At 35.2% G+C, this 15,898-nt stretch overlaps 1 protein-coding gene across 1 annotated transcript in view; it reads left to right on the plus strand.

Annotated features, from left to right (window-relative positions):
- The first annotated feature begins 4,933 nt into the window (after window positions 1-4,933).
- LOC121418711 (protein farnesyltransferase subunit beta-like) overlaps window positions 4,934-15,898 on the plus strand; it is a 29,686-nt gene continuing 18,721 nt past the window's right edge. Inside the window, exons 1-4 of the mRNA XM_041612773.1 lie at window positions 4,934-5,103; window positions 11,346-11,425; window positions 12,025-12,189; window positions 14,162-14,211. Of these exons, the coding sequence (XP_041468707.1) occupies window positions 5,011-5,103; window positions 11,346-11,425; window positions 12,025-12,189; window positions 14,162-14,211 (388 nt within the window). The 5' untranslated portion in view covers window positions 4,934-5,010. The remainder of the gene's footprint in view (window positions 5,104-11,345; window positions 11,426-12,024; window positions 12,190-14,161; window positions 14,212-15,898) is intronic.

Consider the following 15,898-nt stretch of genomic DNA (forward strand, 5'->3'; position numbering starts at 1 on the left):
GATAAGCCCCTTTTCCATCTTATTACAGTGTGATAACGTTTAACCTTTTAATGAATACATTTCAGACTAAAAGCGAATGGCCAAACGAAACTTTTCAAGGTCATCAAATCGTGATGACGTCATCTAGGCGCCATTTTGTAAAATTAAATTATTGATCATATCATCGCAACTAATCATCATAAATCATTCATATTTGCACCATATCAAGTTCAGATGACAGGTCATCAGGACATGTCAACAGAGGTCATGCAAAGGTCACGACGCGCACGTACGCGCGCGTCAAAATTTTAAAATTCCCCAAATCAATCGTGGTCAAATTTGGGTACGTTTCAGGCCATTTTGAGCATGTCAAAAATTTGCGCGCGCACAGGTATGCGTGCGCGTTTTTGCTCCTACCATCGGTATGCATCTTCGAGTCGTCATTTAGGTCCGTTCACTGTCCATTATCTTCTGATTAATTTGATACCTCATTCAGCCTCTTACGACAAATAATACGCAAATGCGCGTCAATTCAAATGTGCATTACACGCGCGTGCAAACTCGCAAAATAAGTCAAAAGTGGGCAAAAATATGCCTATATAAAATTCACTGTAGCTCCTCAAGGAGTCCGTTGACCCCCAATTTTTCCTCACTCTTGGATATAGTAAATATCTCATTTGGAGATTGCGTAAATACCACAAAATTATGTTAGAAATAAAAATTACACATTTTCGCAACATACCTCAACATATTTATACATTTTTGACAGTATCTTCGTTATTAGTGGTCAGTTTTCTCTCAAATTTTGATATGATGTAGTCGAAAAAATTCTCTACAAATAACGTGGAATAATTTTAATTTTTGACCACAGCATCAATGTTTTGTGACCTGTTTAAGTTTTTGCAAATTTTTTTTGGGCCTAATTTTTGAGAATTTTTTTGAGAAAATGTTTTATTATTCAATTTTACGGTCTTCCTGTAAAATTCAAGCGCACTGGTTTTGCGGTTTTTCATGTAGGACATTTTTCGTAGTTTTTCCGGAACTTTTTAAGAGGTAATTTTTACATTGTAAAACATCATTTATGTATTTTTTTTAGTAAACGCTACAATATTGAAACGCTATTCGGTGGAATATTTTCATTCCAGACGTTTTGTGGAAATTCCCGGGTTTTTTTTATAACAAATTTTCAGGTACCTTATATAAGATTTAAAAAATTGTGCAATTTAGTTTATTACACATTTTCCCTAAATTTTGCGGGAAAATTGCTGGTATTTTAATATTTTACCTGACTTTTTTCATTAAAAATCATCACGAAAGAATTTTCAAGTAAATTTCAGTCATACTCAATTAATCAATGGATATTGAAAATTCTTGACGGAAAAAATGTGAAATGCTTAGAAATTGTGCAAATTTTTACAACATTCTACTTAATTCTTTTATAAAAAAAAAAACATCACTGATCAGTTTTTAAAATTATTGAAATTTAGCAGAAATTTTGAACAAAAGTATTAAAGATATTTTAGTTTTAAAAAAGTATCACCTATGAATTTTCAAGTATTCTGTGAAATTTATACCCATTGAAATTGTAAAAATTCTTGCTTGAAATCTTGAAAAAGTATTGCTAACAGTACAAAGGATTTTTAAAAAGATTTTGCATAAAAAACTTAAAACTGTCGATTAAATATTAGCTGCTGTGAAAATTAAGGCGCCTTTCATTACGCAATTTTAGAATGTCAATTTTGGTAAAATCGTCTAAAATTTTTTAGGAGTTTTTAAGGCGTTTTACGTTTTGCTCCAAACTTCATTTCATATTTACCGTATTGTATTATCACCACCATCATCATAATCATCACGATTATCATCACCACCTTAATAATCACATTTAGCAATGATCCAAATTTATTCCTATGATGTCTATGATCAAGATTATCAATCATATCTAAGTAATTCATTTCATACAACATTAGCCGACACTGAATGAAAATTCATGACAGACCACTTAATTCGTCCTCATGACGAATTAAAATCTAGTTAGGTTTATAATTCTATGATGCTGGCTGAGTGTGTCGTCTAACAAACGCGCGGTCGCCCAGAAACGCTCAGACCGGACCCGATATAACTAACGCGCGTGAACACTAGTTACTCGAGTAAGATATGGAATCTATGTCATAGCTGTCAAGCCCAGAAACCATAACATCTCGAGAAACTTGTTTCAATTATTTCATTTTCAACTAAATATAAATTAAGTTAATACAGTGATAACAAGAGAGCGGTGTTGGCTCAGTCGGTAACGCATCTGCCCGTCGAAGTCGAACCAAAGATCGTAGGTTCGAGTCCACCCTGGGCGGATGACAGAAGTCAGTGCGTTGTGTGTAAACGTCTCTCCCACGTTTCATAGATGCAGGCTATGTTACAATGGAAAACACTCCGTCCCTCGGATAGGACGTTAAATGGAGGCCCGTGTAGAGGAGAGTCACCACCTTTGCACGTTAAGAACCCACTGCACTATTCGTATAAGAGTAGGGGAAACCCCGGTGTCGATGTCCACCTGCATCCCCCCCCCAATCAGTTATATCGGGAGGAGAGACCTGTGGATCATATTGTGCCCCCTTCGGGATCTTGCCCCCCCCAAAAAAAAATGAAAGTGTTCCGGCGCGCCTGAACTAGACAATTGATGCATGCGCGAAGCGCGAGCAAAAAGGAAATTGAGATTTATGACCTAAAAACAGGACGTTCTATTCATGTTTTATAATTCAGGAAAAGAATTGATAATTGGGTATCTTCCTATAATGATAATGTGAGCGCGAAGCACGAGCTGAATTTTGTAATATTCTGATCTGAAACTTTATAATTTAAGCACGTTTTAAAGGGGTATTCCAGGCTATAGTAGTATGGTTTGAACGGATAAATGAAAATTCTGACGAAAAAAATAATGAAGATTTGATCAAAATTGGACAAGGAATAACAAAGTAATTACATGTTAAAGATTTGCATTACACCGGTGAAACAGTTTTAGGCATATCTTCATGAATAGGCCTATTCAATGGAAGGAAGGAAGAAAGGAAGGAAGGAGGGACGGAAGGAAGGAAGAAAGAAAGAATGAAAAAGGATAATATAACAAGAAGGAAGAAATTAACAAGGTAGGAAGGAAGGAAGGGAGGAAGGAAGGAAGGAAGGAGGAAAGAAAGAAAGAAAAAAGGAAAAAAAGAAGGGAGGAAGGAAGGAAGGAAAAAAAGAAGGAAGATGTCTGAAATCTTAATTTTGTTTCCGCCGACGCTTCGCGCGAGCACCGATTGTATATTTATATAGGCATGATTACAAAAAGTGTCTAGAATGTCCAATTTTTGAGGCGGAAGGAAGAAAATAAGGAGGAAGAAAGAAAGAAAAAAAGTAAGAAAGAAGGAAGGAAGGAAGGAAAGAAAGAAAATAAGAAAGAAAGAAAGAAAAGAAAGAAGAAAGAAAGAAAAAAAAATGAAAGAAAGAAAGAAAGAAGAAAAAGAAAGAAAGAAAGAAAGAAAAAAAAATTGATTTATATATTATGTAGTCTATTGCTATAGGCCCGCGTAAGGAGAGATATAAAAACATCTTCATCAGCTTTATCAATTCCATGGATCATTATCACCCCTTCCATCATCATTTGATACCATCTGCATCCTCTTCATTTTCATCATCTGACATCATCTTTTATAAGCATGATTACAAAAAGTGTCTAGAATGTCCAGTTTTTGAGGCGGAAGGAAGAAAATATGGAGGAAGAAAGAAAGAAAGAAAGAAAGAAAGAAGGAAGGAAGAAATTTATTTATATGTAGCCTATTGCTATAGGCCCGCGTGAGGAGAGATATAAAAACATCTTCATCAGCGTTATCAATTCCATGGATCATCATCACCCCTTCCATCATCATTGATACCATCTGCATCCTCTTCATTTTCATCATCTGACATCATCTTTTATTATCATCATAGGCATGATTACAAAAAGGGTCTAGAATGTCCAGTTTTTCAGGCGGAAGGAAGAAAATAAGTAGGAAGAAAGAAAGAAAGAAAGAAGGAAGAAATTGATTTATATGTAGCCTATTGCTATAGGCCCGCGTGAGGAGAGATATAAAAACATCTTCATCAGCGTTATCAATTCCATGGATCATTATCACCCCTTCCATCATCATTGATACCATCTGCATCCTCTTCATTTCCATCATCTTTTTATTACCATCATCATCATCATCATCTTTTTATTATTATCATCATTAGTATTCATCATCATCAACATCAACATCAACAACAACACCATCACTTATCATCGTACGTCGTTACCAAATATCATCATTCATCATTCAGGGATCGAGCGCTGCTTATATAGGGACATCGGGGAAAGAAGAGAAAGGTAAGAAAGGAGAAACAAGAGCAGAAGAAAAATGTATTTTCTGCCTGTTACTAGTCAAGCTTGATATCCCTGTAATTCAAGTTAAGAAAAATAGGTCGCCCACTTCATCATCAGCGGTATCAATTCCATGGATCATTATCACTCCTTCCATCGTCATTGATACCACCTGCATCCTCTTCATTTTCATCATCATCATCATCGCCACCATCTTATTATCATTGTTATTATTCATCATCATCATCATCATCTTACCGAGTCTTCTTCTTCTTCATCATCGTCATCATATCATCATTATCTTCTTCTTCTTCATCCATGATCATCATCATCAGTATCATCATCTTCATCATCATCATCATCATCACCACCCTCATCATCATCATCATCATCATCATCATCATTATCATCATCATCGTCGTCGTCGTCGTCATCATCATCATCAATAAATCGCCATTTATTTCCATAACCATCGCCATCGCCATCATCATCACGGGCATCATCATCACCATCATGGATCACATCGTGCATCATCTTTACTTCATTTTCGAGCGAAAGATCGTTTGCGCTGGACGCACAACGAATACATATATTAACAGACTTTGATATCCTCCGAAACTAACTCTCAAGCTGAAGCTGACGTTATTTCTTTTAAGATGGAGGCAGCTAGATGCATTGAGAAAGAAGACTGGCTTGGGAATCAGCGGTTTCTTGATGATGGTGTTCCAACTTCAACATCTGAGCAACAGGTTCGTGGCAGTGATTGATGATTTGGGTCAAAATCAAACCGATAAATGCCACAGTTTATATTCGTGAGTTATGTGCAGACCCATACGTTGAGATCTGTGTACAGTTTACAGTGCATTATTAAAAAAGTGGTCGCCAGATACAGAGATGCCAAGTTCAAAGACCAGCTATGCGTGAGATTTTCTGTGAATCTGAGTGAGATCACAGACATTGTGTACAATGTATATGGGGATAGGCTGTGATAGTTGCGTGAGACAGAGATTTGAGGGGATGAACAAGAGTCCAAAATGCTTGAGTCTCGCGCATAATCTGATAATGTGTGAGACTTGGTAGCTCTGCAGATACACTCTAGGCGACACTCTAGGTGACACCGCAATACTTACAGGTGTTAAGAAACTAAGACTCCACTCACGCGCATTTGGGCCGCCCTAGCTTAGAACTAAGCTTTCTTTCCGTAAAAAAAATTATTCTTATTCAATAAATGTTACTTAATACATGATTACTGTTAAATCGGTACTCACCGGTTCTTTTCTTGAATTTTCTGCCAATTTCCCACGGTTCTGGCTACAATTCCGCGTTAAATTTTGTCGTCATAGACAGCTGTTCATGCAACTTTATTTATAAATGGAGCGCCCTTTACGAGAGTTGTTAATGCCGCGGAGAAATCGTTAGGCATTTTGGCCTGTGTTCAAGGCGTAGCTGTTCTATTTTTTTTTATAAAATTATGTGTGAGATCGAAATCTCAGCGAGTAAACACTCTTCCATATGGAAGAGTGTATACTCGCTGTGATATGATCCCGATAGGGAGGCGCAACACCCCCACCCACATGGGCGCAAACCCCAGGGCCGGGGGACATGTCCCCTCACCCAAAATAGTAGGGGGCACATTATGAAATGTCCCCCTACTATTTTTGGTCATTTCGTTCAAAATCGAAATGTATTTTGGAAGAGACGATCTTACTTTTGGCATGCCCCCTTTTTTTTGCTTGTTTGCTTGTCAAATTTCTTTTGGTCAAGATGACCTTCTTTAGAGGGTGATAAACCTTCTTTTTTTTGTTTGTTTTTTGCTTGTCAAATTTTCCAGCCCCTGGTCCCCCTACCTTTGGGGAGAGATTTCCGCCCTTGCAAGTAGACATACTCTTGATATTGTTTGCGAATCTGCACGGGCGTCGAGGGCTGGGGATGAGGAAAAGCGGTGAGACGAGAAAAAAAAATAGAAGGGAAAAGGCGACAGAAAAAAAGTGAACGAAAGAAAAATTAATGGAAAATAAAAGGGAGGAGAAAATAGGGAGAAATGTGATGGGTAAAAAAAATTATGGGAAAAGAGGACAGAAAAAAAGTGAACGAAAGAAAAATTAATGGAAAATAAAAGGGAGGAGAAAATAGGGAGAAATGTGATGGGTTACGTCGAGATTTCATGTGCCCGTGCAAAAAGAAATGAGCAGAGGTTGACATGTTGTCCGTTTGGGCAAATGCCTGTCTATTTCTCGGACTGGCGCTCGTGTTGCAAAAATTATTACCGTAAGCTGATGGAATCACTGCTTCATGTATACCGACAGTGACAGGATTTAGCCAGGGGCGGATCCAGCCTTCGCCAATAGGGGGGGGCGGAAATTTTTTCAGCCATATTTCCCCCGATCGGCCGCTCGAATATGATTTTTGCCGGGATTTTTTTGTTTCTTTGAAGGGGTAGTCCTAAATGGTCACTTTTTAGATTTATTCTTATGAAACATAAATGTATAATACCATAACCCTTATTTGTATAATGCGAGCGGAAAGCGAGAGCTAAATTTTTTTGGAAATTTTATGTACTTTTTCCTAAAATTTTGAACATTCTGGGAAATGTTTGTTTTCCTGAAAAAAAAGATGTGTATGCAAGTTAATAATTACTACGAACGTAAAGAGTGAGCAGAAATGAAGTGATGGAAAAAGTATTGTTAGATACTTGCTTGCAGTTAGCCATGAAGACGTTACACATTTTTAAAAATCAAATAATGCGAGCGCGAAGCGCGAGCCGAAATTTTTTGACATTTTTACCTAAGGAATGGAAATTCTTAGACGTTTTGTAACTTAACTGAATAGGTATATAATTAAACATGCGAGCACGAAGCGTAAGCAAAAAATTTCGAGATTTAGACCTGCTGAACAAGACACTCTATTCAATTAGTATTGTAAATCATGAAAAGGATGAGTAAGTGGGGATCTTCCTTACATTAATAATGCGAGCGCAGAGCGCGAGCAGAAATTTTGTGTATACGTTTTGAACTGCTCAAAATTGTACCTGTTATGGACTGCTTGCATTTAGCCATGAAGACTTTACATATTTCAACATTCAAATATTGCGAGCGCGAAGCGCGAGCTGAAAAATTTTGACCTTTTTTACCTGAATAATGAAATGCTAAGCACTTTTTGTAATCTTGGAAGGACTCTAAGTATTTTATCGGAAATATTCTGGACACACTATTCATGTTTTATCATGAAAAGGATAAGTTATTTATCCGCGAGCAGACACTTTTTGATATTGTGATCTGAAACTGGATAATGATTTAAATAGAGAACAATCTGCGTATCTGAATTAACGTGTGTTTTAGATTTCGACCTAGAATTTGGGTATTCTAAGTAACTTTCTTATGAAAATCAAAGAGAGCGCAAAGCGCGAGCTAAAAATATATGATATAACAAAGGGTGAATTTAAGCTCTGTAATGCAAACACTTTGTGGGAAAATTGTGAATTGTGATGGATCACAGTTAAAAAAGAGCTGATGTATTTTATTATTATTACTTTGAGTTTTTACATAGGACCGGGACATTCTATGAGGGCATTATGTCATCATATGAAAATGATGACCATCTTCCTATTTCTCTTCCTAAGCATGAGAGCGCGAAATCTGTTAATATTATGGCCTGAAAACTGGACATTTAAAGCACTTTGTAATTATGCATGAGAGGCATATCAATGTGAGCAGAAATCGCGAGCCGATTTTTTGATAAACTGTCACAAATAGATTTTAAAAAAAATTATTTTCAAAGTCTTCCCCTAATGTTATTTCATTTAATCATGTTCCTCTTACATTTGCCTTTCTTCTTTTCTCCTCTCTTTTCCCTTCCTTTTATTTTTTCCTTTCCTTTTTTCTTTTTTCTTTTTTTTTGCTCTGCCAATAGGGGGGCCCGGGCCCCCCTGGATCCGCCTATGTTAGCGGTTGTAGGTATAAATCGCGCTCTAACGCTCTAAAACTGTGTTCTTTATCAAAAAGCTGTCCTTCATATTCATTTTCGCAAAAGAATATAAAGTTAATTTCAATCATTGTCTATAGTTATCCTGTTTATGATAAAAATACTTAGAAATTGGGTTAGGTTAGGGTTATCAAATTATCAGGGCAGAAAATTTTTTTTTTTCTGATTTTGCGCGTCGAGCTGGCATTATTTGATCTGTGAGATTATGTTTTTGATGACATTCATTGTATTCACAGCAATAATTATTAAACATTGCGCACGCGCCGTGCGCCGCATGAATTATGTAGATCAGGTGAATAACTTACCGCTACACACGAGCAGTTGCTCTATATATTCTATGTAATATAATATATAGAGCAACTGCCCATTTTTAATGGTCCATAATATACCCACTTTTTTTTTTTGAAACGAGTATGAATTTATCTACTGATATACTGAATGTACAATAAAAGTCATTATCATGTATTTCTTGGCATTTCATTTACTTTTTTTTACCATAATTATATCACATAGCTGCTCGCGTAGGCCTACGCCGTCACAAAAAACAAAATCTCACTTTTTTTTCTTTTTTGGTGGGCGATGGATTTTCCATACGCATACGTACAATTTTTCAAATTATTTTTTTCTGCTATTTTCATAATAAACTTTAAATGATTTCGCCTTTGCACTATTATTTTTTTTAAAGACAAAATAACAAAATTACATCTAGTCATCATCATCATATCATCGTCACCAACTTCATTCTCATCTTCATCACCACTACCACCATCATTATCATCATCATCATCATCACCACCATCACCACCACCACTATCATCTTCACCAAGATAATTTTCATCATCATCATCATCATTGCCATCCTCTTTTTTTCTTATTTTTTCTCCTTCCTGCTTTTTTTCCTTCCTATTTTCCTCTTTTTAGAGGGGCACACCACCACGCCCCCTCACTGGATATCCGCCTCTAAATACGTTTGTTGTTGTATATAAGTTGGCAGATGCCTCATGAAATGAAATAAGATAAAATAAGGAAAGGGAAACTAAGAAGAAAAAGAAGGACTGAGGAGAAGAAAAAAGAAAGCCAAACAAACAAGAAAAAACAATATCAAAATTTTGTTGTAAAGTCTTCTATGTCAGTTTAATAATTATGTTTTCAATGAAATGAGAACATAAAAAAATTGAAACAAGTAAGAAGGGCTATACATCGTAGCAAAGAAATAGAGGGAAGCTCCGAGACAATAAAAAGGGTGAGAAAAAGAAAAGACTTTGAAATACTCACAACACGAGCATAATAAAAAAAATATGGAATAAGCAAGGACAAGTAGCTGAGGGACCCCCCCCCCCCTCTCTCTAGTTATTTATGTATCAAACTCGCATACACAAGAATTTCTTACTAATCAAAATATTGCAAGCAACAAGCACGAGCTGACATTTTTTTAAATATTCAAAACTGATAGAGAGACACATTTTAAACAATCATAATGATTATTCAATTAGCTTACCAATCGAATCATTCGATTGCGACAAATGATCAGAGAATTAATGTTTTTAGGAATTCATTAAATTAAAGCATAGTATCTCAACATTAAAATAATTAAGGCGGGCGCAAGGTATCAGCTAATACACCGATAAAAATTTTTTGGACATTCTAAGTATTTTCGGTAATCATGAAAAAGATTGATATTTCATGAAAGCTCCAATCCCGAGGAGGAATATTTTTATCAATTGACTTTAAAAAAAATGTTGTAAGCCCCATTTAATATTTGATTATAAATCGATGCAGTAAAAGCTGAAAAAATAAAGTATTTTGTGTTCCTCTATCATAATCATAATCTTTCTCTTTAACCCTGATTCTTTTTTTTTCTGGGGGGAAGCATTTTGGTTAAAATAAGAGAGAAAAAAGATAATTGCTGGCTTGTGGACGCCCGGTGTGGACGGTAGTGGTAGGAGCTAAACTTTAAAATGTCATAACTTTACATCCAATTTTGATGAAATTGTCAGCATTATGCTTGTGTGATTTTTCTCTAATCAATTCAAATCAAATATTTTCTAGGGTGGACTTGACCTTTAAGAGAAAAAGTTGTAAAATATTCTGAATTTATAACAAAATCTGAGATTCCTTATGCAGAATCTTATGCAGAAATTCGAGCATCATATTTTTGCTGTGAGTAGATATATTTTACGGTAGGATAATACTTCTTGCATCTTGATTTTTTTTGCGGAGAGTTTTCGAGGGGATTCATAATGAGATTACTTTCATGAGAGGACATTTCAGCAGTAGGGTGGCCTGGGGCTAAGCTGCTGTACAGTTTGGGAAAAATCATTTGACCACTCTTCCACTATAAGGATATGTCCTTATAATTATTTTCCAAGTTGTAGGCAGGGTATATCCCTGCAGAGGCAAATAACATATACATGACATCTTCACTCCTTGCTTGCCCGTACTGATCTGCCTGGAGGCGGTTTACTTATCTCAACCTCAGGGTACATTTGAAGGTTTGCACAATGGTTTGGATGATCGCAGGAGTAGTTTACAGTACACCATATGGTAGTCCTAGAAGGCTAGGAATAAGAAAAGTGGATAGAGTTAGAAGTGGAATGTTGAGGTGAGAAAGTAGAGCATTCATTCTTGAAAATGATAATGAGTATATTTAGTCTTGAAAGTGTTTAATATTCAAAATTTTGGACTGACACTGGATTTCTCTATTTTACTGGTCCTCTGGTTTCCTCCAAAAAACTCAGTGGTTTGCATTGGTTAAAAAAAATCTGCAATGTTATTCATGACTAAGATATGGAAAGGGTAAACAACAAAGTTTCCCCTGCCATTGCATATTATTTATTTGATCACCCAAGTGGCAGGAATATATGATATATATATATATACAACATTCTTTTGCATGGGGAATTACATTTGGTGATAATCTAATGACAATCATTTAACCTGGTATGCAATATTGTGTAGCCCTTGTTATAAATGTGACTATTTTCATTGTTCTTTTATTTTGCACTTGCAGGAAGATGTGGAAAATCTCGTTGACAACAAGTTTGCCATGTACAGGGCTAGGATCAAGAATTTGGCTCCTGAGGACAAAGGGTAAGGGTGCTTGTAGCTCAAATAATACAAGAATCTGATTGTGATTCAGAGTTCTGAAATGTCTTCCTTTTGAAATGAATGTAAATGTGCTCTGAATATCTCAGTTTTAAAGATCTTGACTGGATCCAAATGTGGACAAATCATTTACCAATCGATAGCTTACAAACTACAAAACACAGCAATGTATGGTTAGTGAATTTTCACTGCTTGCCAGCTGAGTATTTTTCCTTGACAATGCTTCCAATTATCAGGCTTGGAAAATAGGCTTTATTGTGCTTTGAACAGCTTCAAGTCTGTGACGTCATTCTGTATCAAAAGTGTTATGATTACATACCGGTAGGTTTGTATACAGAAAAAATGGATGATTTTTTTTGCTTTCCAGATTACGCATTTAATTTTCTGTCATATATAGATTAAAAAAAAAAAAGCTTTTCTTGTATGCTTAGATTGATGAAACCTACAGATTTTGATTATTTGTTACATGTTTTAATTCCAGTGCCAATGCCTTGTAGCTTGAAGAGTTTCCATTGGTAGATTTTACTTTTAGCTCAGATCTGGATGTTTAAATAATAGTATGTTTTGTCTGTTTTTATTCCCAGACCCGTTTTAGAGCGTTTCAAACATCTTGCTTATCTCAACAAAGGTCTATGTTACCTCTCAGAATCCTATGAGGTATTGGATGCCAGTCGACCATGGCTATGCTACTGGATATTACACAGTCTGGAGCTATTAGGAGAAAAACTTACCCCTGAACAGTCCTCAAAGTAAGTACTGACAGTATTTAGTTAATCAAAAGATTTAGATTTGGTTTTCTCCTCTTAGATGAGGACAAGTCCATCCCAACAAAAAGTTGATTTGAATGAAAGAAACAAAAATCCAACAAGTTCAACACTGAAAATTTCATCAAAATCGGATGTAAAGTACGAAAATTATGACATTTTAAAATTTCGCTTAAACAGTTATATGCACTTCCTCATCGGTATGCAAGTAAGGGGACAGATGACGTCACCTACTCACTGTTTCTTTTGTATTTCATTATATGAAATATGCGTCATTCCATCTGGATTTACCCAGTGGTTGCACCTGACCGTCTCAGAATTCGTTGTAATTTGGTACACATAAAATTCCCCATGGCCCAAGCACAAATTAAAAAAAACTTAGTCAAATTCTATCGGTTCTTGCGCTACGGCCCGCCCTTTTCTCCTTGTTTTGACAATGGCCATTGCATCGTAACGTGTTGACCAATTTTCATGAAACTGGTACCATTTAATAGGAAATTCAGAGAGGAATCCAAAACATGCATCAAATAATGTCTTGGAGCGATTTATAAGGTAATGACCTTTGACCTTTACTTTGACCTTGAGTTTGACCCCCAGACAAATAATTTTTTAACTTGATTTTCGTGTATGTTAATTATTTGTATGATATTGACAAAATATGTTAAAAACCAATGATGATATTTTATTTCTTCACCTTTAAAAACTTCCAAAGATACCATGAAATTTCACTCTAGTCCCACATACTGATATTCATGTTAGTAAAGTGTTCACCAGTTACACGAGTTTTTCCAATCTTAAGTCACAGTATGCAAACACATGAAAAGAAATTAAGCTCATCAGTTCACAAATGAAACGTTAAAGATTTATGCTCATGAATAGATATCTGTTTAGGCATTTTGATGTTCAGCAATATATATCATATATATATATATTTATATATTCTTGTTAGTAAAGTGTTTACTTTTATCATCAAATTGTTGAGTATATGCTTATTTAAGGCTCCCATAATATATATATGATATTGATATAATTGCTGAACTTCAAAATGCCTAAACAGATACCTATTCATGAGCATAAATGTTTAATGTTTCATTTGTGAACTGATGAGCTTAATTTCTTATCGTGTGTTTGCATACTGTGACTTAAGATTGGAAGAGTTTTAAAAAGTGAAGAAATAAAATATCATAATTGGTTTTAACATATTTTGTCAATATCATACAAATAATTAACATACACGAAAATCAAGTTTAAAAATTATTTGTCCGGGGGTCAAATTCTAGGTCAAAGTAAAGGTCACGACCTTATAAATCGCTCCAATACATTATTTGATGCATGTTTTGGATTCCTCTCTGAATTTCCTTTTGATTGGTACCAGTTTCATGAAAATTGGTCAACACTCTACGACGCAATAGCCATTGAAATTTGAAGGTCACGCCCATTTTTGTCAAAACAATTAGAAAAGGGTGGGCCGTAGCGCAAGAACCGACGGACCGATTTGACTATTTTTTTTTGTTTTGTGCGTGGGCCATGGTGAATTTTATGTGTACCAATTTACAACGAATTCCGAGAGGGTCGGGTGCAAAATTACACTTTCATTGTGTGAATTGGCATGGAATGACCCAAATTAAATGTTTTTATTTTCTCCTCATTGTCATGTGAAGTCTGAATAAGTAAAGAACGTTATAAATGGAACCCTTATTTATCAGTGTTTGAGATAGAAGAAGGCTCAACATAGAATTACTGTCACTTCTTAGAATATTTGCTGTGGACTTTCACCAAATTTTTACTTGTATGAAAACGTTTTGAGGCGAAAGACTTTTCTTTCATCTCCTTTTCTCTTTATTGGTAGGAGAACTTGACAAGTTTATATTCTTGGGGTAACCTTATATCACTTAACATTTTAAGATAAGCTTCCCCTTTGATAATCTTTTTTTTCTGTCTCTCTTCCTCTTTGCAGTATTGCCCAATTTCTTGGTAAATGTCAGTGTCCTGATGGAGGCTTTGCAGGTAAGAAAAAGCAGAATTTAAACTTATATCTTTGGAATAAAATCATTTCTAATCTCTTACAAGTAAAGATAAGTCTTGGTTATGACAATCCATTCTTTAAGAACAAACACAATGTCACAGGGGAATTATTTATTATAATGCAACTAAATATTTCTTCAGCTGCATGATTCTGAATCTCCACTTAAATAATTTTTTTAAAACTTTACTGAGAATATCCAATAGCACAAAAATGATCCCAAATAATTCAGCTGTTCTTTGGTCAAAGTTTGAATGTAAAGACATCTGATGAGCTATCCTTTTCATTTTACTCTTTTCAAAACAACTGAAAGCTCACAATCTTCATTATTCACTTTTCCCACAACTTGAGTTCTCCCATGAATTGATAATGCATTTTGAACCTGAAAAATGATGTGCTGGCATAGTGATTGTTTTAGTTTAGCCTGAGAAACCTCAATGAGAGCTCTGAAATTCAGGAATTTAGTGGTAAAGAGCAGTGGAGAATACAAAAATAAGTATACACTTCAAAACATATGCACAGCAAATTTTAATTTTACATTGCCAAAGTTGAGGAGATCATGAAGAATTATTATGGAAATTGTGAGAACTATGTAAAGACCTAGTGATCAGGGCACATCTTACATAGAGTTATGATTGATCCAATCAATCGCAACTTTATGAAAAATCCATCAGTGTCGTAATTTTTTCTATAGGAAATTCGCACAATGTCCTTTGTGAACAAAGAGAAGCTTTGTGAATTTCCAAGAAAACAATGAATGCATGAATATACATCAAAGCTAGAAAATATTTCGAACAAACATGCATAATAGATAGTTATCCATAGTTGGGATTGATCGGATCTTTGTAAGACGGGACCCTGATTTTAATGCAACCATCCTGTACTGTTTGCAATGCAATAATGTTTAGTAATTCTAAGATACTTTGTTACATATCACTTTGTGTCATTGTACTTATTTCATATGTCTTAAGGTATCGCTATGAATCAGGAAATGATTTTAAGCGATGTAATATAGATGGAAAATTACAGGCCAAGTCAACTGTGATGATATTCATGTGGGATGCCATGATTCAAATTGTAATTGGAAAACTTGAGACACTTTTTAACTTTGAGGTGTTTATTGAAGAAAAATTTCACAAAATACTGCTTGAATTTTTCATAATTTGAAGATAAAGTTATTGGGAAATGTTCCCTCATTCTATGGACGGTCTATTTCCGCTTGTTGGCCACTCATAAAGAACCAAAAACAACACTTGTGACATTTCCTGAGGCTGGATCCTGGTAATATTGCTGGGATCAAATTTCAACTTACAGTCAACACCATTATTGTACAATGTGGGATGGAAACTATAATGGAGCACTCCAATCAAAATATTCCTTATTCCAATGTGGATAACTGAAGTAGAATTGTTTGTTTTTATCTTATGTATTTACAAGCCAATTGGTTTATGTGGATATGTTTTATCACAAGCTTAGTTTAACTTATTCAGCATACTTCTGATGTGTTGTATTCCCTGTTTTTATCTTTCTTTCATATTACTATACAATACTGGAAATTGTATGTTGATGGAACCTCAAAGTTCGATCAACTTTTTTTATTTTTTTAATTTTTTTTTATATGCTAAACAACTGCAAGCTCCGCTTTTTAGCAGCCTCCTCCATTTCCAACCT

Source organism: Lytechinus variegatus, chromosome 7 (genome assembly GCF_018143015.1).
Source record: "Lytechinus variegatus isolate NC3 chromosome 7, Lvar_3.0, whole genome shotgun sequence".
In the NCBI taxonomy this organism is placed as follows: Eukaryota; Metazoa; Echinodermata; class Echinoidea; order Temnopleuroida; family Toxopneustidae; genus Lytechinus; species Lytechinus variegatus.